Raw genomic sequence first — 24,904 nt, 5'->3', positions numbered from 1 at the left:
TGTTTTAATGTGCGAATGTCCCAGGTTTAAAATGAAAACAGAGCTATGGGTGGGACTTGGCTCAGGGAAAAGCGACAGAAGCCTAGGCACACTAATTGCAATTTGTAAATTCACAATTTTGTAATTCAGTTTTTAATAAATGTCGTTGCATGCTCTCTTTTAATTTTAATGCATGCATTATTTTTATTTACAAAATCTTCTATACCTAGTGCGCTAGAAAAAGAAAAGAAATTTTTTAAGGTTAATAACACCTGTTCCATGACCTTTCTGTAATTCTATCTTATATGGCATCAGAGGAACAGACGTTACAAACTGATTCTAAGATATCACTTCGACACCAACCACCCAGACCAGCAAGTTGAATAGAGAAGTAGGGGATTAAATTCATGATTTTATATGCACAAGGAGACAAGAGAAACCTCACGGAATTAAAATCGTACCAATTCACTCAAGAATGCTTGCTTGTTGAGACCTTCAAGTGCAGTGAATGCAGACTCAAGTACACGTGAAAGATATGCCACCACTCTAGCCAATAGAAAATAAAACATTTGTCAAGTCTAAAAGCATCATGGCAGTCAAATATATATATTTATAATTAATATAACAGATAGAGGCCTTGAGTAGCATAAAATGGAGTCATCATCAAATGGTAAACATTAGTGAAAAAGTTCAACGAGCTCACACTTCTAAATCAAATATGTTTAGAGAAATGCTTGATCTAAAAAGGGATCTTACAAAATAATGTGACTTTATATAATTTTTTTTTTATTATAAGTAAAAATATTATTTATATCAATAGGAGTAACCAAGTACACTGGACGTATACAAGAAAATACCTAGCCCATATTAGCTAGCCCCAAATGACCCAAAAAGTCCATGAAAATTAGAAATCTATCCAAAATACATCAAGCCCGAATTGGAATAGAACACAACTCCCCAACCCCCAACCCCTCGTAAGACTAATACTCCACCCGAAACTCCCTCTACGAGGACGTCTTCATAATGTCCTTCCTTTCGTCTTCCCTCGACTTGAGCTACCTCCCTTAGCATCGTAGTTGATTGCCCAAGAAAGACGCTTTAACTCCCTACTTTTCTTAAAACTTGATTTGGTTTCAAGCGAGTGGCCTGCCCCTATCGTAGTGAGTAGTGCTTTAAATTGGTCTTCACATCCTCCGTATGAAAGCCCCACAATGTGTTGAATCTCGTTAACCTTATGCAGAACCCAATCTGATGGTGAACCCGCCATGTTGTTTGTCGGAGGAACAACATTATCTGCAGACACAGTTCCCAACTGCTCTCCCGACCCTAGACATTCCCCCTCACAAGGCACCAATGATAAACTCGTAATTTCCTCAGTGTCTTGCATTCAAATCCCGAACCTCCTCAACAGCTATATTGTTGCTGTCCATTACTGTTGTCACCATTAGAGGTTCCTTCACCTCCAACATAGGTGTCGTCGTTCCATCAACGAGAACATTGCTTGTAAGTGCTCCACCCCCGACGACCCTTTCTGTGCCACTTTGTCAGACCCTACTACTCCCTCATGAGGCATAGAACAGGTAAGAGGAGCACTTCCTTCTGTTACCCCATTTTTATCTTCTGAAAGAAGCTCGTCTGCTTCTTCCAAAGTACTCAAAACCACCACCATCTTCAACTGAAAGTGAACCCTAGAAAAAGGTACCAACCCCAATTGCAACTGGTGATTGAGGGTAGTCAAATGGCAAACCAACGTGAACAATGATGCCTGAGTCCAACGACCCTATCTATGATGGTGTCGAAGTGCCCTTTGCCGGTGCACTTGAGAACTTCAAACCAGTAGGATCTACCACCCAAACCCATGACCAGGTCCAACCCCTTATCCACATTAATCATAAGATCTCTCACATACTCCATAACACCCATCAATTGAGCTTTAATAGCCCACAAGACCCCCTTCACTTCTCCTACGCTCAAAACACTTGACCGAGGCAACCATTCCACCCTGCACCACATGGTGCTTACCCTCCACTTCTCCCAATTTCACCTGACAACCTTTGTATCCTACAAGTGTCTTACAATTTCCTTCCGCCGCAGAGCTATTCTCGACCGGACTACCCGCAGGTGACCTCAACACCGAGGTATATGAGGGACCTTTGACCGAGGAAGGCCTTCCCACTGCCTTTCCATCAACGAACTCCCCTCTGTTTGCATGCTTTAGAACATCGGCTTTGGACAACTTTATATAATTAAAAACAAGCTCACACTTTTTGATATAAACTAGATCTGACATATCACATTAAGCAACATCAGTTTGTAAACTTACTTTTGTATGATCTCTTTGTAAATCTAACACTTCTCATATGTCTAAGGTAATCACATTTTGCACCCTTAAACTACCATCCCCTTTGAATTGATAAAAAAAACTACCATCCCTTTTGCAACGTGCACCATAAACTACAAGATGTTGCAATATGTACCTTAACCTACTGATAGGTTACAATATGTAACCTAAACTACCGATAGGTTTAAATAAATGTTAAGACCTGACCATTAAGATTATGCCATGTGATCTTTCTTTCGTCCATTTCAATGAGTGGAAGTTTGACTCAACATTTTTTGAACTTCAACCAGTAGTTTAGAGTGCACATTACAATTTTCATAGTTTAGTATGCAAATTGCAATAGACGTGTTAGCTCAAGGGTGCAAAGTGTAAGTTTCCCACTAAATTTTAACTGTTAAAAAGATAGTTTTAAGATGGTAACATATGGTTAGTACAAGGCATGCATTCCCCTTCCTCCCTCCTCATCCTTGTCTTGAACCTGCATTGGATACTAAGCAGGACAACACCATGATTGTTATCTCTCCTGACATTTTCTTCTACCAAGCATGGCGCTAGTTTCATCATGTAGGAAAATATTTGGTTTAGCCCTCACTTGGAGATTTCATTATCAATTCAAACTTTTCCAAACTCTAAACCCTAATTTCTTCTCTTTCTCTCTCTCTCAAAGATGTAGAGCAAATGAACCTCACCAAATCCTAGCCTCTGCCCAAACAAGAACTCTATTAATCCCACTTAACCTTTGGAACCAAAACCCTCACATTGATGCAAGACATTCTTGAAATCCCTGCTCCAAAACCCACCTCGAGATGGAGGAGGGTCTGGTGGCTTGGTTGAGAAAGTTAGATGAGGAGGAAGAAAACATCAATTCGATGGACAAAAAGTTTGCAACCAAAAAGTTGCTTCCTAAGCTCAACAATTAACAATTAACTTGAAAGAGAACGAAAAAGAAAATGGTTACTCTGTTGAAGGTGGGCATATTTTTGAAATATTAGTAGTTCTATATGGGAATGTATAATCTAAACAGGGCAGGCAGATATGAACCCGTCGCCTCTTAAACTTGCTTTGGTGTGTTTAGTAGGAACCCCCCGCCCCCACACCCACCCAGTCTGATAACACCCAGTCTGATAAACGTGACAGTAAAAACCCCTCCTATTTGGGGTACGACAAGCCGAATTTCCCTACTAGAATAACAAAAAATGAAAATATGTCCTATTCTTCAAATACTCCAGGGAAAAAAAGTTAGTGGCTAGTATCCATGCGGTTTTCAAAAACCGCAAAAACATAAGGTATTACAAGTTTGTCATAAGGATGTATGTCATGACCTAGCCCTTTGAAAAGCCCAACCCGATGGGGTATGGGGCATGAAAATGTACCTTGTGCAGGCATTTGTAGGTCGATGATCAGGAGCAATTCCATCATCAGGTGACCGATAATCTGTTGCCTTTTGTTCAGCTGAAAGCAATCGCTCTACCTGCAAAGTAGGAGATTACATAATCAGGTGATTAACAAAGACTCATGCCTAGTTAAAAGCTACTTTGTATTTGAATCTAACTAAACTGTTTAGTATTTCAGTAGCTGACCTCAGCCATCACAGTTTCGATACATTGTTGAAGCCCTTTATAAGCAGCAGTCTCTGCACTGGACATAGCGGTTGCCATTTCCTCACATGAAGCAGCATGTGCACCATCTACGGGGAGCAAAAGCCGAGAAATAGAATTTGCAAAATGCTGCAGGGAAATGTTCAAATTGTTGGAATTTTTTAATTATATTAAGTCATTATTATCTTGTGAAAAATACTTGAAAGTAATTAAAGAATCCAATCCAACATACTTGCTGAACTATGGCCACAATACTACCACAACGTTGTACAGCAACCATGAAAGATCTGAAACTGCTTTCACCAACAGCAGCAGCAGCTTCTGCCTATACATCAACCCATCACAACCATGTTGGGTTAACACTTACACAGAAGAATTTAAAAATACATCTCACATCCCACACAGTTTGAAATGCACAAATAAGGTAATGTGATCAGGCAATTACAGCAGATGCAGCTGCAGCAGCCACCCTTCTACTAACGATTGTGCCCAGCACAAACCTTTCCCTCAAATTAGCAGCTTCAGTCAGGCTTTCTCTAGCGCGTTCAAGCCCTTCCGTTATGTATTGACTAACCTGCAGGCAAAAGAAATTCTGAGTACCTATGACATAAAATCAGTGAATACCTCAATGTATTTGACAACTTACTTGGTCAAGTAGGCAAGTGAAAACCGCTTTCACATTGGTTGCCAGTGTAGTAGGCTGTACAAGGACATGTTAAAAACTAATCAGAGAACTGCTGAAATATATGAAAGTTAAATCCAGGAAAAGTTATTAGTTTTGACTATTTTTTATGAATAAGTGATTTTAATAAAAGCACAAAGGGGGGTGCAACCCAGCAACCCAAGTACATAGGGAGTATACAAAGGAAACACCTAAATAACAAGAAGAAAAAAGAGCAAAAGTCTTTGAAGTCTAGAAAACCAGGAGATTGAAAGTTGTGGTGAGTAGCCATCCAATCCTAGAGTGTTGAATATAGAAGCTTTTAACTCTGGCACTATCCTTTTTGGGCCTTAAAAGCTCGAGCACTGTGTTATCACCAAGTGCTCCACATCTTCCAAACATTCGCATTTTTATAGCCTGCACCAGTGTTGGTAAAAAAGCGCACTTAAAGAGCGCTTAAGCACAAAGCCTGAAGCACTTCACTTATCGAAAGCAAAATGCATTTACAAATGCACGCTTTACGATTTTCATGTGAGCTAAATGGCAGAAAGGTGCACTTTTGCCATTTTTTCAAAAAAATTATAAAAATCCGTTTGTATTGTAACACCTGGGCCAAACTTTGTTTGGGCTTAAATAAGGATTATTTGTTTGGGCCATGAACTTTACAAGCCCATTTGATAAATTCATTTTATATGAGGCCTACACTTGGGTTGGATATGTTATTGGGCCGATAGGCCCAAGAATTTATTTAAAGCCCATCTAATACCCTCTATAACCCCGACACATTAGAGTTAGCCCATTTGACAAGCCCAAACTGACAAGCCTTTGGTAATTGAATAACACTCAGACCCTCACACAATACACTCCTATTCCAACACAATAACTACAGTTTTCTCTCTCTAGATTCCTCCCATACCTCTCTAGATTCCTCCCATGCACGGTTACTGATGAAGTTAAATTCCTTTTCTCATCAAATACCTTTCACCCACGGCAAGCCCCATCTCTTTCTCTATAAAATAGCCCACAGCCTAGACCCCTCCTACATATCCTTGTTCTCCTTCTCTGCATAGTCAAAACAGGAAGAACTCTACGCTTCTCTCAATCCACACTGCCCTATCTCACACTGTCCCTACCTCACAGATCTCATACTCTCTCTCCCTTGGTCTCCGACCAAAGCAAACCAGGAAAACCAACATTATTGCTACACCGAAACATAGGCCTTCTCATCGTCCATTTTTGCCACACCATCGTTACAACAGTTGCACCACCTAGCAAGCCCTCTACCTCTTCCCTTCTTTGCTCTCTCTCTCTCTCTCTGCATTGAAGTAGCTCTGCCTCTCTTCCTCTATACAGTCCTTCCCAACACACTGCACCTGTCATGAAGCCAGCTGAAGCCCCGCATGCCACCTCGTGTTCCACTGCTGAAAGCCCATGGTCATCTCCCTCTCACGACCAACCATTTGCACTGAGAACCAAGGAACCGACAAGTGAGCTTCCTCCTCCTCATGCTCCTCTGCTTCTATCCAGCACCCTCTCTATTCTCTGTTTCTCTCTCCTGCAAGTTTGTCACTCTATCTCACGGTTCTGGCAGCAAAGCCCAGAGGAGGTTGAGAACAGAGGCTTAACAATCTCTAATGGAGTCAAAGGGAGAATCCGAAGAAGCTTATGCAGAAAGTGGGTCATATGGAGTTAGAGTGTGGAATTACAGAAGGGATGGGGGATTTTCTCTAGCTTTACCAGATTTGATGTGGGGGTGAAACTAAAATTAGATTTTCACACAATGTTTAATATGGTCCAGAACCTCAAAACTTCCCATGGATAGGGGGCATAGATGGCCTACTATTGGTGGCTATCGAACAACACCCAAAAATGGATCCTAATTGCAGGATGTTCCTGAGGTGAAAATAAATTGCATCTGGAAAAGGCATGTGATGTTAGTCGCAGGATCAAATATTACCTGAGATGAAAATAATGTGCATCTGGATAGTGACTCTTCATTCCAGTGCACAAACTCTGTGACAACAGTGACAGATATTTGCAGGCGAGAAGATGCCACTGAAGCTCCTTTTGAGCGCCCAATTGTTCCAGTTGACTCAGAGATCTGCTGGCTCTCAGCACGCAATTCCTCCAACTGCATAGCATAATCATGTTACAGGTTTCGCTAAAGCAAGATGAAAGTTAAAGAAAATTAAATTTGATCAAATTGAAGAAAACCTTTGCTTGATATAGTTGTTTGAGAGAGGCCTGCTCATGTTCAGGATATTCATCCTTGTGAGCAGAAAACAAAGACTCTGTGAGCCCTGAACCAAAACAGGGGTTGTTATTAGGTAAATAAAGCAAAACTTGTGCTTGAATCATATAACCAAATGATAGTGTAGTTCATACCAAAAGGTTCAGTAGTTGAAAGTGCTTGCACTATTATCCAACTAATTAGTAATTCAAGTTCGCCAGCTATGTTATGTTATGTTATGTTATGTGATGGAATATTTTCAGGAAATGTAGAAAAGTTTTAAATAGATCCACTATAAAGTTGGTTAGATATGACCTAAAAAGACCTTACGTATAGTGTCATTTTCACCCTTCTAGGCCTACAAAAGGGGTTCTTCTCTCTTCCCATGATGGAAAGCCCTAGCCAGATGGATCAATTCATCAATTTAATATAAAATAATATCTTAATGACCATAAAAAATGCTATAAGAAACAAATATTAAAATCAATTAATCAATTCATCAAGCCAGCTAAAACCAAACAACAGACTGCCTCGTATATTTGACAAGGTAATGCAAGTTACAGGCATCATAAACAGAGGGTTTGCACACTCAATTCAGAACCACCTAAATGGCTTTCCCACAACTATTGCAACAAAAATCCCCATAACAAGCTATGGAAGGTCCTTAATTCCATAGCAGGCATCCTGAGTTTTGAGCAACCTCATAAGATACCATGAAAAACCTGCAAGACATTGTGTTCCTCTAGTAAACTAGTCTATTGTACATTTCCTCCACTAATACTGAAGTTTACAGGTGAACATTGCTAAAATGATTCATTCCAGTACTCATCAACATCTGTTATCCAAACCAGTTTTTATGTAGAGATGGGAAACTTGCAACAAGAAAGTACAGTTAAAACACACAACAGCGCATGAAATTTAGAAGTAGTTCATTACCCTCAACATCTAAGTCACCACATCCAACAGTTCGCAGGTCTCTAGCAAGTTCTTGTGTCTTCTCATATGCAACTGCTAGCATTCTAAGATACTGATCACCCAAGTTTAAATACAACTTAAATCAAAACGAGTTCAACCAGGCATTGGCATAAGAAGAAAAAACAAAGCTGTTGTCCTACTCACTAATAGGAGTCCACCCTCTTCCATAGGAGGCAGATTCACAAGAGATGGCTTCACTAATAATTTGTCCAGGAGAGCTGACACTCGCTGCTCCAAAACTCGCTGCATATTACCAAAAATAAAAAAAACTCCACATGTTTATCAAGTTACATACCAATAAAATTTTAAAGCAAAGCCTGATTACGCATGAAACCCATTAAACTAAGGGTGAAAAGAATCTCTGCGTGGATACCTGAACAAGAATTGACATGACTTCACTAGGAGAAGGGAATACAGCCATAATCGTTGCTGCTTCTTTACGCACAGTATCTGCAAGAGAAACAAAAAAGAGAATACAAATCTGTTGAAGAACTCAATATTTTGCATTAAGACCAGTCTCAAACCTGTAATTTCTTTGTAGAGCAAAGACAGCCCACGAGCAACATTGCTAGGACTAGCTTGTGCACCCTGGTCCCCAAGTACCAACCTTGTGTCTGCATTCATTACTTCCACATCAATAAACATAGAACGTGTTGCCACGTAGTGTTGCATGGCACTCGTTCCCCTATTAAACTGCATTGCAAAAGTAGAGTATTCAGATAAAGTGGGCAAATGACCAAAAAGAGAAACCCTCTTAATTGACTTCAATAAGTCATATGGATTCAGTTAAGTTAGCCTATTCATCCCTAATGAAAATGCATTAAATCAAAATCCTAGAAATAGGAACAGCCGAAAATTGTATATAAAATGATTTAAGGAACTAAACATAGTGAAAACATGCATCCAACAAAGTGAACATATACAACATTCCACGCATAATGGGATTGACACTGTGAAACAACACATATGTTCTCAAATGCAAGCTGAAAATGATAGACACGAGGTATACATAAGATCCGCTTAAATATCTGAAGGAAATAGAGCCTGAAAATCCTGGAAGTTTCAACTAGACAGAGTAACATCATGTTGAGCGATTAACCAATGAGATAGGGTGTTAACAACGAAAGACTTCAGTTCCGACACCAACTTTTAGCAATCCTCAAAACCATCTTGGTTTCTTTCGCTCCATATACACCATAATACACACAATAGGATCATCCTGCACAAAGGTGTGCACTGATGGTTACCAAGTTGCCTTTCAAACATGTTAGAAGTTCTACACCTGAGATGGCAGCACCCAGTCTATCCCAAAGATCACACTCCATGGGGTGCTACCAACCTCACAATGTAAAAGAAGGTGATGTATCGCCAGCAAATACAAATGGGAGATGCTAAGCCCAGTTCCATTCCTAGTCCCCACTAGAAACCCAACTAAAGCCCCCATGCTCCATAGCAAAAATCATCCTACTCATAGCCTTTATAACAATAGCCTTTATACCTCAAGAACTGCTGAAGAAGCCCATGGGGTACCATTCCCCAGCACAGAGAAATAGATTTAAGAGATGCATTGTCTGATCAAGCCACACCATTTCTTCCCAAACCTGAACCTTTTCAACAAATAGAGTAAGAAGCCTCGATGGACATGATTGTATGCCTCTTCAATATCCAGTTTGCAAATCAGTCTTGATTCCCCAGATCTCAGCATACTATCTAGGCATTGAGTAGCAGTAAGAACCGAGATAGAATTTGCCTCCCGTTGATGAAGGCATTTTGAGAATTGTAGATCTTTGATAGTACTGACTTTATTCTACTTGCAAGAACTTTAGCTTTAATTTTATAAGCACCACCAACTAGACTAACAGGCAAGAAATCCTGCACCTCAACAGCCCCTGGTTTCATTTGAAGAAGGGATAAGATTGTGGCATTAAGGCTCTTTTCAAATTTTCCTTTCGAATGAAACTCGTGACAAACCTTCATAATGTCTTCCTTCAAAACACCCAAACAAGTTTGGAAAAAAGCCATGGAGTACCTACATGGGCCCTGTGCCTTATCTCCATTTGGGCGTTCACTACCTCCCTAACCTCATTTCCCTTGAAGGGTCTTTCCATCAATATAGCACATCTTCTTCAAGAGTTGCGAAAAAAATTCTGAACAACTTGGGCTGCCAATTAAATTTTTTGGTGTACAACTGTGCAGTGTGATCCGTCAACAAGGAGTAAATAGAATTATTTCTTTTATGCAAGTTCGCCACCTGATGAAAGAACTTCGTAGATCTATCCTTATATCGCCCTCTTGCAACAAGGGCTTCAATACATATCTCCTTTGTAAGGGTTGTCCTTACCAGCTTAGTGATAAGCTCTATCTTCCTCAACCTTGTGCCAATAACCGCTAAACACCTCTTTATTCCAAGCACATAAGCTAGCTTTCGGAGCTTCAAGTTCTTGTGCCATAATATAACTAAGGGAACCTTGAAAATGGTACGAGCATCACCACTGTTTGAGTCTATACAAGAACCATTCTTGAAACATCCTTTTCCACCCTGATTCTCACACCAACCCAACAAAACTAAAAAATGATCAAAGCAGAATCTTCTAGATGCTTTGGAGCCACATTGGGAAAGTGTTCTTCCCAATCATAGAAAATTAGAAACCAGTCCAACCTAGACCAAGCTGGGATGTCTCAGTTATCAGACCAAATGACAGCTCCTCCCACTAATGGCATATCCATAATGTTCAAATCAAATATAAAATAAGAGGACACCATCATGGGAAAACTCAAAGAAGTAGAACCCGATCTCTTGAAAGGAAATCGAGTTGCGGTAAAATCCGCCCAATACGCAAAGGCATGTTCCACCAACTCATCAAACCAGCTAGCTCATGCCATAGAAACTTTCTCGCATAGTAACAATTTAGTCCATAGACCCCTGCAAAGGCCCACTGAAACTTGTCTTCCACATTCTGAAAGAGGCACACAATAATAAATTCACTGGCACAAATATCAATTTGTTCCACCACCCATCTAGCCACATTAACAATACACCTCCCAAGGCTCCTATAGAATCCAAACACCAATCAACATGTTGACTACGCACCCTATGTAGAGTACTACAAGGAATGTGCTTCACCTCTATTTCCTGAAGACAAATGATATCCACATTACAATTTCTAAGCAAATTCCCCACTTGAAGGCACTTTCCCCTGTCATTCCCCCTAACATCGATTATAAAATTATGAGCTTCATAAATTAACTCCAGAGCCCTTCCCCTTAGTACAACTACAACTTGCACTTCCATCCCTAGCATCATAAATAATCGAACAAATTAGCCTCTTTAACTCTATTTGATCTTTTGCAACAAATTTAAAGCTTAATGCCTTCTCTTTCGAGTCTTATTTGCTTCAATAGCAACAAACAATGCCATAAGCTTCTCCCAAAACCCTTCACATGACTTCGAAAACATATCGGAAAAATCTGATTTTCTGCATCACCCAATTGGAAATATCCAACTTTGTAACAGTCCACTAGAAATTCAATGGTGGGATTTCTATAGGCTTTAGGAGCCACAAATCGACCAATCGCATAGGTTTAGTCTGTCAACATAGTCAGTGTAACCACTCACTATGCTGTCAAAAGTGCGATTTTATTTATTTGATGTAGTTAGAAGTGTCAGAATGCAATATGGTCTGCACCATTAGACTCAATTGATTATTTAGGATTTTGTGGCGCAATAAACCCATTTTCAGTTTTCGGACAGAACGCTTATTAGAAAACGCATTTTGTTTATTTCGAGTCACTTTGGAGTTGAATCTTGATAAACAAATTGCACAGTTAAGTTAGTGTGTATATTTAGGATTTTGTAGTGCAAAATTTATTTTCACTTCTCCCGGAGCGAATAGTAACCTCGATAGTAGCATACTAGCACTAAATGCAGTATTTTCAAAATTACAGTCTGGAATGTCCAAATTAGGTTAGAGAAGTTTTATTTAAACACTTGACAAGATCTTAGCCACACTTGGTGAATGGTAGTGGACACATGGCAGCAAGATGAACCTTGAGATGGGAATGTGAATGCAATTAAGGTGTGAAATCATGCCACTTAAGCAAAATACTATTCTATCCAACCAACCGAACTGTGTCAAACCAAAGAGAGTTTCAACCCCAGGGAAAACCTAAATAGTTGGAATCCAACTGAAACTCAAAAAACTTGGTTGAAACCGAAACCCTAAACAGTTTCCCCAAATCCTAAAGTTTGCCTCCAAATCCTAAACTGAACCGATTCTACATTGTGTTTAATCAGTTTATTAAATCACTTCAACATGCTATTAATTCCTCAAATTCTAACCCGAAGGGGTGAAGCCAAGTGGTGAAGGTCTTGGTCTTGGGGTATCACACCCTTCGAGGTCCAAAGTTCAACACTTCATGGGTGTAAACAATCCTTTGGGGCCACACTTCCAGGTGAAAAGCCAACGATTTAACTAGTTGCATGTAGGAAAACTTCCGAGGGTGCAGTGCACAGGAACAAGGTTTACTCAGCAGGGGTAGGTCCAAAGGGCCCTGCCTTGGAGAGGCTCCCAAAAAGAAAAAAAAATCTTCAAATTCATGTTATGACATCATTATCCAACCCTTTAAACCTTAAGAATTTGATTGAGCCAAGAAAAATTAGATTTGGGCTTGATAGCATCTCAAACTCTAACCAAACACTCTTTAAACACCAAAATGAAGCCCACTTGTTTAAGGCCCATTAGGCCCACGAATTTTGACCACCTTGGCAAAACTTCTTGAAGAAGCTTCCACCCACCCAAGGCAGACCAACCTCTGCCCATGACAACCCCAAATAGTCACTTGGGCGTGGTTTGGATTCGAAGATGACTTCAGAACATCTCAACTCATTCCGTACGGAAAACTCTTCTCCAATTCAAACGGTGTATTGATGCTATCAGGGGTTGTTTTGATATGTTTTCATATACGACAAAATGGCTTACTGACTGTTGCTTTTTACTTTTCTAAGGGACTGTTTCCATTACAAGGGTGTAATGAAGGCTCCGAAGGCCCTCACCCATCCCTTCACGCACCCTTCATCTCGACGCAGAGCTTGTAACTGTGGGCAGACCCACCTCCTGCCGTCATCGACTCCAGACCTCACCAGCTTAGCCCACTTCATGGCATGGGCGAGGGGCATCTCATCTGCAATCTAGGAAATGCACGAATTGGAAGGCAGCCTGAGGTATTGGAAGCATCTCAAGATCCACGGTGAAGGCATCCTAGGGGGCATCTCATCATTTTTAAAACAATTTTTATTTGATATTTTACAAAAAAATTCCGTTAGAAAAAAATATTGTAATCCGGAAAATATTATTATTCACTATATTAAAAAAAATAAAAATTGGGTAGGTAATTTGTAAATTATTATTACTTAAGGAATAAATATATTTATAAATAAAACAAATTTATTAAAAACAATATGCAATCATTTGTGGTACCCACATCAATTTCATCTCCAAAAAGTTAAAACCATCTCAACTCACTTCCAATCCAAACACACAACATTTTCAAAAAATATCTCATCTCAACAATCTCACTACTATTCACAACTCATTTCAACTCATCTTTGAATCCAAATGACTCCTTGATGTGAGAGGAAAAGACCACCTCACCACCACACTTCTCTTGGAAGTTTATTTGGCTGAAAACTACTAACTATTTGCACCTTTTTGTGAACTAATCACCATCCATCAAGGTTTCACTCAAACTCATACTTCACCCTTCAGAAGTTTCTTAGGCGTCTAGATCATCGTTGCACCCATTTCACCCATTTTCATTTCCGTTCTTGGAGAAAATGCATAGAGTCCTCTCTCGGGCAGTTTTTTGAGCTTTCTTGCCTTTAGTTTTCGAAACCCTTGTAAGCATTATCTCCCTAAGTTTCCTTCATGAAAGTTGTTCCTCTTTGAGTCTAGTTTTCGTGGGTACCTTTTGTGTTTGATTTTATGATCATTTGATTAATCAAAAGTTATATTAACATGGAAAGGTCAATCTGGCGATAAACTTGATAGTATGTTTTATTTTGGAGTTTTTAACCAAGCTAATGGACAGATATTGCTCCAAAATTTTTATGGAGTATTGTTAACATGTTTATATGAATGTTTGTTGAAGATTCTTTGCATGATTAAAGTTTTTGATTAAATATTTTCTCAGAACTAGAAACTTAGAAACTGAAAGGAGAAAAACAGTTTATATTTTAAGGAAGTTTAGATCTTTTGTGGTTTAATTTTACTCCAATGACTTTAAGTCATTTTTATTTGATGATCCTAACCTTTTGATCTACATGTTAGGATGTTGGTTTGTGGATTTTAGGTGTTGATTTTTTATGCATGAGGAAACTCGGTTGGGCCATAAAGTTGAGGTTTGTGGTTAGATCCATGTTGTGGTTTAATTTTGGCCATGTGATCTTGAGTTTAATGGTTGGATCTACATTAGGACACATTTTTAAACCATATGATTTTGTTGGTTTGAAGATTTTATCATGGTATGCTTCGGATCAAGTGTTTGATCAAATCAAAGTTGAGAAAAAAATTTCGCTTTTGATGAAGTGTTGGAGCCGAGTACTTCAAGTGAGATTTTGTGATTTTTGGTGACTTTTATGTGTTGATTTAAAGCATGTTAGTTCTTAGGAATGTGTTATGAACATGTTAGAAGAAAGTTTTGAATTTTTGGAAGTTCTTGGAGATGTTTTGATAAAGGTCAAAATCTTGAGATTCAAGGTTTCGTGTTTTGGTTAAAAGTACGGATATTTTGCTTAAAAACTTTTGTGATTTATGAAGTAGATTTTTGTTGGATGCGTTAAGCATGTTTTTAAGCTTAGGATATGAGGATCCTTGTTGCAATATTTCGGTTTGATCATAAGTTTTGGAGCTGGATGAAATTGCAACAAAAATTAAGAGTTTCGGCCTTATGGTGTCTTTCATAGTTGTGATTGTTTTAAATTCTTCTAAGTTGATATTTGAGTTTATGACAAAATTCACATGAATAATGTAAATTTTGGTATTTTTGGTATTTTTGGAGTTAGGATATGAAATCCATAAGTTAGGGGTAAAATTATCATTTTCCCACATGCAGAGGGTAAAATGGTAATTTTACTCTAATTAGCATTTTTCATGTTTCTAAGTTATTAGTGATAAAGTTTCTAACATTTAGAACTCCTACTTATAGTTTCTCGTGTTTCGTATTTTTTCTCGTAAAACCCGATGATCACTATAAGTTAGTCCTAACTTACTATCAAATTACTGTGTATCTATGTTGGTAAGGGAACTATTGTTTATGTACTTATGTTATCATATATGTCATGCAATGCCATGTCACTACATGTTTATCTGTTACACATTATTCTGTCACGAAATATTTATGTCACAATATATTCTGTCATGCAATATTTATCTATTACATGTTATCCCATGTCACGAAATGTTTGTCTGTTACATGTTATGCCATGTCACGAAACATTTGTCTATTTCATGTTATGCTATGTCACAAAACGTTTATCTGTGACATGTTATGCCATGTCATGAAATGTTTGTTTGTTTCATGTTATATCATGTCATTCATCTCACGTACATGTCAAGTTACGTTACGTCAGGTCATTTGTCATTTCGTTTCATATCACGTCATGTCTCAAGTACTGAGTGTCTTGAAAATAATATTTTTTACGTCAGTCAAGTCAATTTCAAGTTTTAGTTTTATGTTCAATTTCACGAATGTTATTCCACATTCAATTCAAATTCTTGTTATTAGATAATTTATACTACAGTCAAGGTGTATATGATCTGTCTGGTATTGCGGTTAAGGCATATGCACTACTCAGTACTACAGTGAAGGAATATAATCTGCCGTAATACAAAAAAATGATACTCATGGTGAAGGTGTAGGAGCTACCTGAATACTTCCATGTTCTTAATCAGAATGCATAATTTTAGTTATAGGAGCTAGCATTTCCAATTAATGTATTTCACGTCCTTGCTCATATTATTTAACGTTCAATTCAGTTCATGTTCAATTTCAGCTAGTTCACATTCATTTCAGTTCAGTTCAATTCTTCTCATGTCAACTCAAGTCATGTCAATACATGTCTTGTTAAATGTCAAAGTCACGCCAAATTTATTTATGATCATGTATGCATTCATGCTTTTACTACCCTGCATGCATCTTTAACCTGTATGTTAAGTTATATGTTAACTTGCTGAGATTTGTAATTAAATATCACTTGGTAGTCTCAACTACCATTTCTCCCGGAATGGTAGACGATGTGTCAAGATCTAGAGAACTCGTGCATGAGAGATTGGATGAGGTCAAATAGAATGTGGAGCATATAAATAGTTGATGAAGCCTAACCCCTATTTTCTAGACGACAGTTTGGATATCATAGTTGAGCTACGTGAACGGCTCAGCGAATTAGTACAATAGTTTTTATTTCCAGACTGTAGTTATGGAGCCCTATCTCCAATACTCTTTATGTTACAGATCTATTGGACAAGTATTGTAACCTTTTGGATACCAGCTATCACGTGAATTTTATGAAGCATGTTTATGTTTTGGGATATATTACTTCTGGCACATAATAATGCTCAAAGAAAAAAAATTATCCGTTGCGAATATTGCATATTGTTAGGTGCATTGCATCTTTATATGTTATGAACAGGGGGCAGGTAACCTTGTGTTGCATGTCCCAACGCTTCAAGTTCCGTCAAATCTCAAGCGGAATTTGGGGGCGTCACAAACTTAGTAACTCATCCCCCATATCAGTATCATTCCTATACTAATCCCCAACAAATGTTTTGACCCACTGCTAAGTAGGGCTGGTTGGTTCCTTTGATAAATGCAACAGGCCTCTTCCTTTTAATAGGTTAGAGCCCAACCCTTATTACACGAGCCAGCCTAGAGGTAGATTAAGCCCATCCAATTGAAGCCCAAGTGCCCAACCGGGGTGTTTTCAGATTTTTTTGAGGCCTGTTTGACAAGAAACCCATGGACCCTTAAGATTAAAACCAAAGCCTCCAAAAAATTTACCTCCTAATCTCTCAAATGCAGCAAGTGTATCCAAAAAGATTCAAACATGCCAATGCACCTATCCGTTGGCACCTGTCTTCTACAACCTACTGTGTGATTCCACTACTAGAACATCTGGAGTTTTTTGCAACAGCCATAACATTAGTGGCATTTGAACACAAACAGTTTGCCAACAGCATTCTTCATTGCTTTTCCCATATTGCCCCTGGATGGTCTTTCGAGTGCCAGAATCTCCCACATCCTAGCCACAACTTAGCATACATGGGAATCCCAATCACCCTACACCCAGCTTTACGCATTCCAGCTGATACAGTGGCTAACCTTTCTAGAATAGAAACACCGCCCTTGACTTGTTGATGAGGCTCGGCTATGTACCCATCACAGGGAGATGACTGAGAAAAGGCGACCACCCTATTGAGCTCACCATGAAAAGCTCTCTAGCCGTTCCATTCTCTTCCCTTTGGGACAACCAATGAGATCCAAAAATCGACCATACCTATTCGCACATCACTGCAAAAGGAAAGCACATTTCCCTTCCTACGAGGTCTACAAAGTCTTTGCATCCCATCCCTTTGAGTAGAGCCTCCCCTGAAGATATCAGCCGCCACTCAAGACTCAGTTTCCTTATAGACAACGACCTACATCTCCCCCTGGAGCATTCAGTGCTATGAATCATTGAGCCACTTGCTATATTTCAAAGGAAACAAAACATGGCTTCAATAAACAACTGACTTGTCATTTCAATTGGAAAGAAAAAAAAACGAAATTTGAGATCAAACCAGACTTGAAAACCAAAAGTTAGAGAAGGCAGACTGTTTAAATGAAAAAAAGGTATGTGTTTATGGATTAAATGAGATTCAAGCTATGTGTACTGGGTTGAAGTTCAACAAACATTGAATCAAGCTTCCACTCAATTGGAATCCCTCCTGCGCCCTTAAAGTAGAAAACATCTGTGGCAGGATTTATGAGGTATAATTCAACAGGACCCTAACCCGTCCTGTGGTCCTAAACCAACTGTCAACCTCTAGAGCGTCCTTTGAGGAAGACAAAGAATTTATTGGTGATACCAGAAGTGGGGAAAGGGTTATTTCTGGCGAGAATAATCAGAAATAGCCACTGGGAAGAGAGAGATTAATAAAATAATGATAAATAGCAACAAGGTCATAGAAGTTTCACGCTCCTTGGAGAAGACAACTCCATATTAACAAATTTCTTTCTTTGATTGAATACCTCCTCCTATTCCTTCTCATTCATTAAGTAGTCAAAAATAGATTACACCAAATCAGCCATTCGAAATCTGACTTCCTATCCTATAGAGATTCAAATCTTGGATAAGATATGTTTCTCATACTTATCTACTTAATCTAAATATTCAACTTACAAATCATATAAATCCTATATAGCTGTACAAATATATCTATACCCGAAATACATAGATAACATAGGAATTAATTCAAATAAATATAATCCATTAATATCCCCCCTCAAATTGATGCTGGTGTATCTACTAGCATCAATTTGCTAACTAGAAATTGATGTCGCTATCTTGTCATCGCTTTTGTGAATATGTTAGCTACTTAAAGATCCATAGAGATATAAGGAAGAATAATTGACATAGCCTCATAGGCTTGACGAATATAATGATAATCTACTTCAATATGTTTGGTACTCTTGTGAAATATTGGATTGGCAGCAATTTGAATGGCACTAGTGTTGTCACCATGAAGAGGAGTTGGCTTGTCTTGCAAAAAACCAATCTCTTGAAGAATGCCCCGTAACCACATCACCTCAGAGCACGTTGTTGACTCTATATTCAGCTTCAGCAGAGGATTTAGAAACACACTCTTGCTTATTGCATTTCCAGGAGATGAGTGAATCTCCAAGAAAAATGCAACACCAAGTTGTAAAACGCCTAGAATCTAGACAACTAGCCCAATCGGCATCACTATAAGCCATAAGTTGTAGAGAAGTGCCAACAGGAAAAAATAACCCACGGGTAGGAGTCCCAATCAAGTATCTGATAATACGACAAACAACCACTAAATGCAAGTGCCTAGGAGTGTCCATAAATCTACTAACAATATGGACAGCATATGAGATATCCGAACGTGTGATAGTCAGGTAGATTAGACTCCCAACAAGCTTCCTATATAATGTAGGATCAGAAATTAAATCACCCTCATGCTTCCGATACTTCACATTGACTTCCATAGGAGTATCAACTGAATTAGTCTCCCCCAACCCAGCCAACTGAACAAGGTCCTGGGTGTATATATGTTGATTAATAAATAACCTATGTGGCTGATTGTGAACTTCCAGCTCCAAGAAATAAGTCAATAGTCCCAAATCTTTCATATGAAAGACTCTATGAAGATGCATCTGAACCCTTTGAATAAATTCAATATAGGATCTAGTAATAATGATATCGTCCACAGACCAACAGAAAAACAAAACCAGAATCACTCTTATGAAGGAACAAAGAAGCATCATACGCACTCTGAGTGAATTGAAACTCAAGTAAGGAATTGTGGAACTTCTCAAACCAAGCTCTAGGAGCTTGTGTTAGACCATACAAATGACCTTTTCAGCTTATAAACATCATTAGCTGAGGAAAGGGGCATACTAGAAGGAAGTTTCATGTAAATATCTTCTTTTAAATCACCATGAAGGAAAGCATTCTTCACATCCATCTGATGCAATTGCCAAGACTGAGAAGCGGCAATAGCAATAAGGAGACGAACAGTCGTCATCTTAGCAACAGGAGCAAATGTCTTATCATAATCAATCCCATATTCTTGTCTATTTCCCAAAGCTACCAAACGAGCTTTATATCTCTTAAGGGATCCATATGATCTAAGCTTCACAGAATACACCCACTTACTACCAATAGGTGTCACAGAAGAAGGACAAGACACAATATCCCAAGTGTCATTGACCGCTAGTGCATCCATTTCTACTTGCATGGCATGCCTCCAACACTCATATTCCATAGCCTGCTTATAAGAGGAGGGAATAGCAATAGAAGAAAGTGTAGCAGATATAGAAGAATGAGATGAAAAACTATACCGATCCAGGGGTTTGGAGACTCTAGAAGTATGCCGACAAGGTGGTGGATCATAAGATGTGTCAAGGGATTGATCAGGAGGCACAGGCGGATGCTCAGGAGGGGCAGAAAGAGCGGTCAGATCTTCTGGATGAGATGGTTTACACCTGGTGTAAACACAACTAGGTTTAAACCGAGCGGAAGCTGGTGTAGAAGTTGTATCTTCATCTGAAAAATTTGGCAAAACACAGAAACCAGGAGGAATAGGGTCTAGATGAGTATGAAGAAATAGTTGTTTGTCAAAGAACACCACATTGCGAGAAACTCGAATGCGTTTAGCCTGAGGATCATAACAAACAAAACCCTTCTGAAAAGAATTTTACCCTAAAAAGGCACATTTGACTGATTGAGCAGAAAGTTTGCGTCTTTTGTGAGATGGAAGATGCACAAAACAAATACAACCAAATGAGTGCAATTGAGAATAGTCTGGGGAGTGCCCAAATAGCAAAGAATAAAGAGAAACATTGTCTAATACTGGAGTAGGTAATCTATTAATTAAATACACAGCAGTAGACAAAGTTTCACACCAAAAACGAGAGGGCACACTCGAATCAATTAAGAGAGCCCGGACCATATCAAGAAGATGACGATTCTTTTTTTTAGCTACTCCATTTTGTTGGGGAGTATATGGACAAGAATGTTGAGAAATAATTCCTTGATCTTGAAGGAACATTTGAAACTCAATAGATATATATTCTCCTCCTGAATCGGAGCGAAGAACCTTAATAGAGGTAGAGAATTGATAAGTGAGATAAGCCAAGAAACGCTTGAATACCGGAAATACTTCATTCTTAGTGCGAAGAAAATAAATCCACGTAAAACGAGTATAATCATCAATAAACGTCACAAAATATTTATAATGATCATGAAATTCTATCGGGGCAATACCCCACACATCACTATAAATAACATCAAAGGCACGAGTGGCATGAGATCCTTTTGAAGGAAAAGGCAAAACTTTACTTTTAGCTAACTTGCATGTTTCACAATCAAAATTTAATTGATCAAGAGAATAGAAATCTTTATTGCCTATTAAACTAGAAGATGACAACTTATGAAGTATGTGAGAATTGAGATGGCCCAACCACCTATGCCAATCCTTCACACTCAAAGTACCAACATTACAAGAAAACGAAGATAAAGAATTTGACTCAACAGATTTTGAATCTAAACATAAAGGAAACAGCCGACCCTCTTTAGGACCCCTCGTGATCATCTTCCCGGTCACTTGGTCCTGTACAAGACAACCAGAAGTGAATGACACTCTACAATTGCTGTCAACTAATTGTCCAATAGAAATCAGATTGGTATTTAATGAAGGAGAACCAAAACATTATTTAAGGAAGGAGAAATGTCACCTACGGCAGTGATAGGTAGGCAACTACCATCTGCCGTGTGAATTTTAAGTGGACCAGCATACTGTGAGACATTAACAAGAGAGTGAGAGGTACTTGTCATATGATTGGTGGCACCGGAATCAAAATACCAAGGTTTAGAGGCAGATTTGGTTTTACTTGAAATGCCAAAAACTAAAAGAGCTGAGAAGATCATTTGTTGGACCATTTCTGGTGTAATAGGAGTGGAATTTTGAGAAGTGGAAGCTGGAACATGAGAGGAAGTGGCCAAGGTAGAACCGACAGCACTAGTAGCCTCAGCAGCAGCTGAATAGGCAGTTGCTTGGCGACGTGGACAATGTATTGGACAATCCTTGATAATATGTCCTTGCTTCTTGCAATAGTTGCAAGTTTTCTTAGAACAATTTGCAGCAAGATGCCCATAACCTTTGCAACTATAGCATTGAGTAGTGCTCAAATCCCTCCCTTCGGTTTTTCCTTGAGCTGCATATGCCACAGGAGCTGGAGTAGCTTGTTCCATGGTTGTTTGAGTCATCAATCTTTGCTCCTCTCGAAATATCTCTCCCAAACACATATCAAGTGGAGGCACAAGATCTCAGTTCATCAGATTAGCACGAATAAATTCAAATTTCGGCCTTAGTTTCATAAGAAACTATGCCTGCATACTTGCTTCATGAACAGTTTGAATATCGGCCAAACTTGTTGCTGGAATTGAAGTGTATACAATATCTGTATACTCAGCCCACAAGTTACAAAAACCAGAATAAAACTCCTCCACACAGAGAGCTCCTTGAGAGAAATTCAACATCTCTAGTTCGAGTTGAAATCTCCTAGCTGCATTATTCTGAGTATACAGCTGCTTGAGATGATTCCACATATCACGAGCATTATTGAATGAGTGTAAATTCAAGATAATATGGGGATCAACAGATCCAAGAATCCAAGACATGACTCGGGCATCCTTGCTTTCACAAGAAGCCCGCTGATCTTTGTCTTCTAGTGCCACACTACCTCCCATCAATATGACACCAAAGTTCCTTTCCTTTCACCAAAAGTTGAAACTGAAAAGACCATGCAGCATAATTCTTTCCATTGAATCGAACCAGAAGAGAATCTCTAATTTCAGAAGACATGATAGACAAGAAACCCTAGCCGCAACAAACCTTGCCGAGAAGCACCAAACTGCTCCAGATAATGCCGATAGTTTGAGAAATTATCACCCACACGCAATACAACGTATCGCAGCCCAAAAATCACTCACAGAATGTGCCGACAACCTCAGAAATCCACAATACACTTTGAAACAAAGTGCCGATAATCACCTCTACAGATGAAATTTTTTTTTTTGAAACAGATGTCAAAAATTGACGCAAACAGCACCGACAATGCACAAGAAACACTCAAGAGGTTGCCGAAAGTCACAAGGAACCCTAGCCTTCAACTCAGGCAATGCCGATAGTCACACGAGAGGCCAAGAACAAACAATGAAGGCACCGAGAAGCACACAGAAGGCCAAACACGAACTCAGCCAGCGCTGAGAATGAAGAACCCACAAAGAAGCCCCCGAGAAAGGAAAACATTCATAGAAACAGAAAAAAAATTATGAACCTGCTCTTGATACCATAACAAATTTCTTTCTTTGACTGAATACCTCCTCCTATTCCTTCTCATTCATTAAGTAGTCAAAAATAGATTACACCAAATCAGCCATTTGAAATCTGATTTCCTATCCTATAGGGATTCAAATCTTGGATAAGATATGTTTCCCATACTTATCTACTTAATCTAAATATTCAACTTACAAATCATATAAATCCTATACAGCTGTACAAATATATCTATACCCGAAATACATAGATAACATAGGAATTAATTCAAATAAATATAATCCACTAATACATATAACACCACTAACATTAGACAACAGCCTTCATACTGTTCTAACTGACCTAAAATCACTCTCGTTGAGTCCTTGAATACAACAAAAGCATGAAAATTAAAAAATAAAATAAAAAAATAAAAAAGATAAGAAGAATAGGTGGGAGTTGGAAGTGAGAGCTAGTTAATGAAGCAATGAAGTTTAGACTCAGTATTGAATAAACTCATTGTTATCAAACCTGACCAGTAAATTTACCTGAGATAAGATTTTAGCACATTCTGACATTGTAGACAATTCTCTTTTCTGTGATGCTGCATCAAACCGAGCCAGCAATCTGTTCTCCAGTTCTGCACGAGAGCAAATATATTACAGGAAAAGGATGAGAAAAACTCACTCCAACATGTGAGGGACTCACTGAAGACCTTTTGTTTCCAAACCCTTAATTTATAGAATTTCACATTTTCCCAAAGTAAATTGCCATATATGGCCCAATCTTTCTCAACTTTGAATTGGAGAAGAAAAAAGAAATTCCACAGACCTGCTACTACTACTACATTGCATACATCTCTGTGTTTTCCAGAGAACATATCACTCACATTCTTTAACCTTTTTTAAATCCTAATATGATGATTGAAAAATTAAATTTATCCTGCATATCATTATCATTAATAAAACAGTGCAGTATAGTAATGTAATATGCACCATTGTTAGGATACTTGCACATTACATGCCATCTAGGGATCTTATGCATGTGAAACAAACCCAAATGTAGATAGATATATATTTTGTAAAATTATTTCCACACCCACCAATATATATGTTTCCTGAGTCCAGATTTCTGGAAGTAGACTTACCCCAACACCTTTTGTCTGTTTCGAAACAAGATGCTCGTCTCTGTCCATAAATCATAGGATTGTGTGTCCAATGATGTAATCTTATTTTATGTGCTTCCAAATGAATAAAAATTTAAAATTGCCTTCCCAAATACCATTTCATGGAAATTAGACTAACAACTTGTGACATAATATTAACAGATCACGGTTTACACACAATATACATATATGCAGTCACCCATACATACGTACATACATACACTTATATAGACATTTACAAACATACATGCCTACTTAAATATATATAAACACAAATAAATGAAATATAAATTTCCAGCTTAAATTTTAAATTAGATCATTCCTCTAATGAAGATATTGTATCATACAGCAATTAGAAAACATATTTAGTTTCCTTTTCAAAGACAGCAGACTTCTTAAAACTCACATGCAAAAAACAGTATATGGCTTCAATTTTTCTGAGATATGAATACATCCACATTCTGTAAAAGTTACCCTACCATTACAATAATCCTGCAGGTTAGCAACCGCAACTTCTAATCCTCTGCTGGCAGTTGCATTTCCCATGACTGATGGTATGCCTAGCACTTGTCTTCCAATATCCTCCTCAGCAAATGATCCTAAATCAAGAGAAATTGCTAGTTGTTTAAACTGCAGTGAAAAACATAAAAAGGTATCACAAGAAAACATTACACGATAATGAAAGTAAACCCTTCACCATATTGGGTAATCAATATGTATGAAATTAGGGGAAAAAATACACTTTGCATCCTCGAACTACCGAAAACTAAAACTTTGCACCTTTGATTAAGATTTAACGGTCAATATTGTGCCATGTAACCTATTTTTCTTTCATGTGCTAGTTTTTGATAGCTTAA

General features: G+C 38.4%; 1 protein-coding gene across 2 annotated transcripts in view; it reads right to left on the bottom strand.

Annotated features, from left to right (window-relative positions):
• The window catches only part of LOC121234345 (exocyst complex component SEC10b-like), a 41,582-nt gene that overhangs the window by 14,787 nt on the left and 1,891 nt on the right, over positions 1-24,904 (bottom strand). The window contains exons 8-21 of one of the 2 annotated variants that reach the window (XM_041130258.1): positions 24,527-24,646; positions 23,431-23,522; positions 8,309-8,477; positions 8,158-8,234; positions 7,929-8,027; positions 7,746-7,836; positions 6,794-6,879; positions 6,537-6,710; positions 4,565-4,618; positions 4,364-4,492; positions 4,151-4,243; positions 3,901-4,047; positions 3,694-3,791; positions 441-525 (exon numbers count right to left, since the gene is read on the bottom strand). In XM_041130258.1, coding sequence (XP_040986192.1) covers positions 441-525; positions 3,694-3,791; positions 3,901-4,047; positions 4,151-4,243; positions 4,364-4,492; positions 4,565-4,618; positions 6,537-6,710; positions 6,794-6,879; positions 7,746-7,836; positions 7,929-8,027; positions 8,158-8,234; positions 8,309-8,477; positions 23,431-23,522; positions 24,527-24,646 — 1,514 coding nt within the window. The remainder of the gene's footprint in view (positions 1-440; positions 526-3,693; positions 3,792-3,900; positions 4,048-4,150; positions 4,244-4,363; positions 4,493-4,564; positions 4,619-6,536; positions 6,711-6,793; positions 6,880-7,745; positions 7,837-7,928; positions 8,028-8,157; positions 8,235-8,308; positions 8,478-23,430; positions 23,523-24,526; positions 24,647-24,904) is intronic. The other variant, XM_041130259.1, reaches the window with a different exon arrangement.

The sequence above is a fragment of the Juglans microcarpa x Juglans regia genome, chromosome 6D (assembly GCF_004785595.1).
Source record: "Juglans microcarpa x Juglans regia isolate MS1-56 chromosome 6D, Jm3101_v1.0, whole genome shotgun sequence".
NCBI lineage: Eukaryota > Viridiplantae > Streptophyta > Magnoliopsida > Fagales > Juglandaceae > Juglans > Juglans microcarpa x Juglans regia.
Note: the sequence above shows the minus strand (reverse complement) of the source record. Positions and strands in the feature narration are given on the sequence as shown.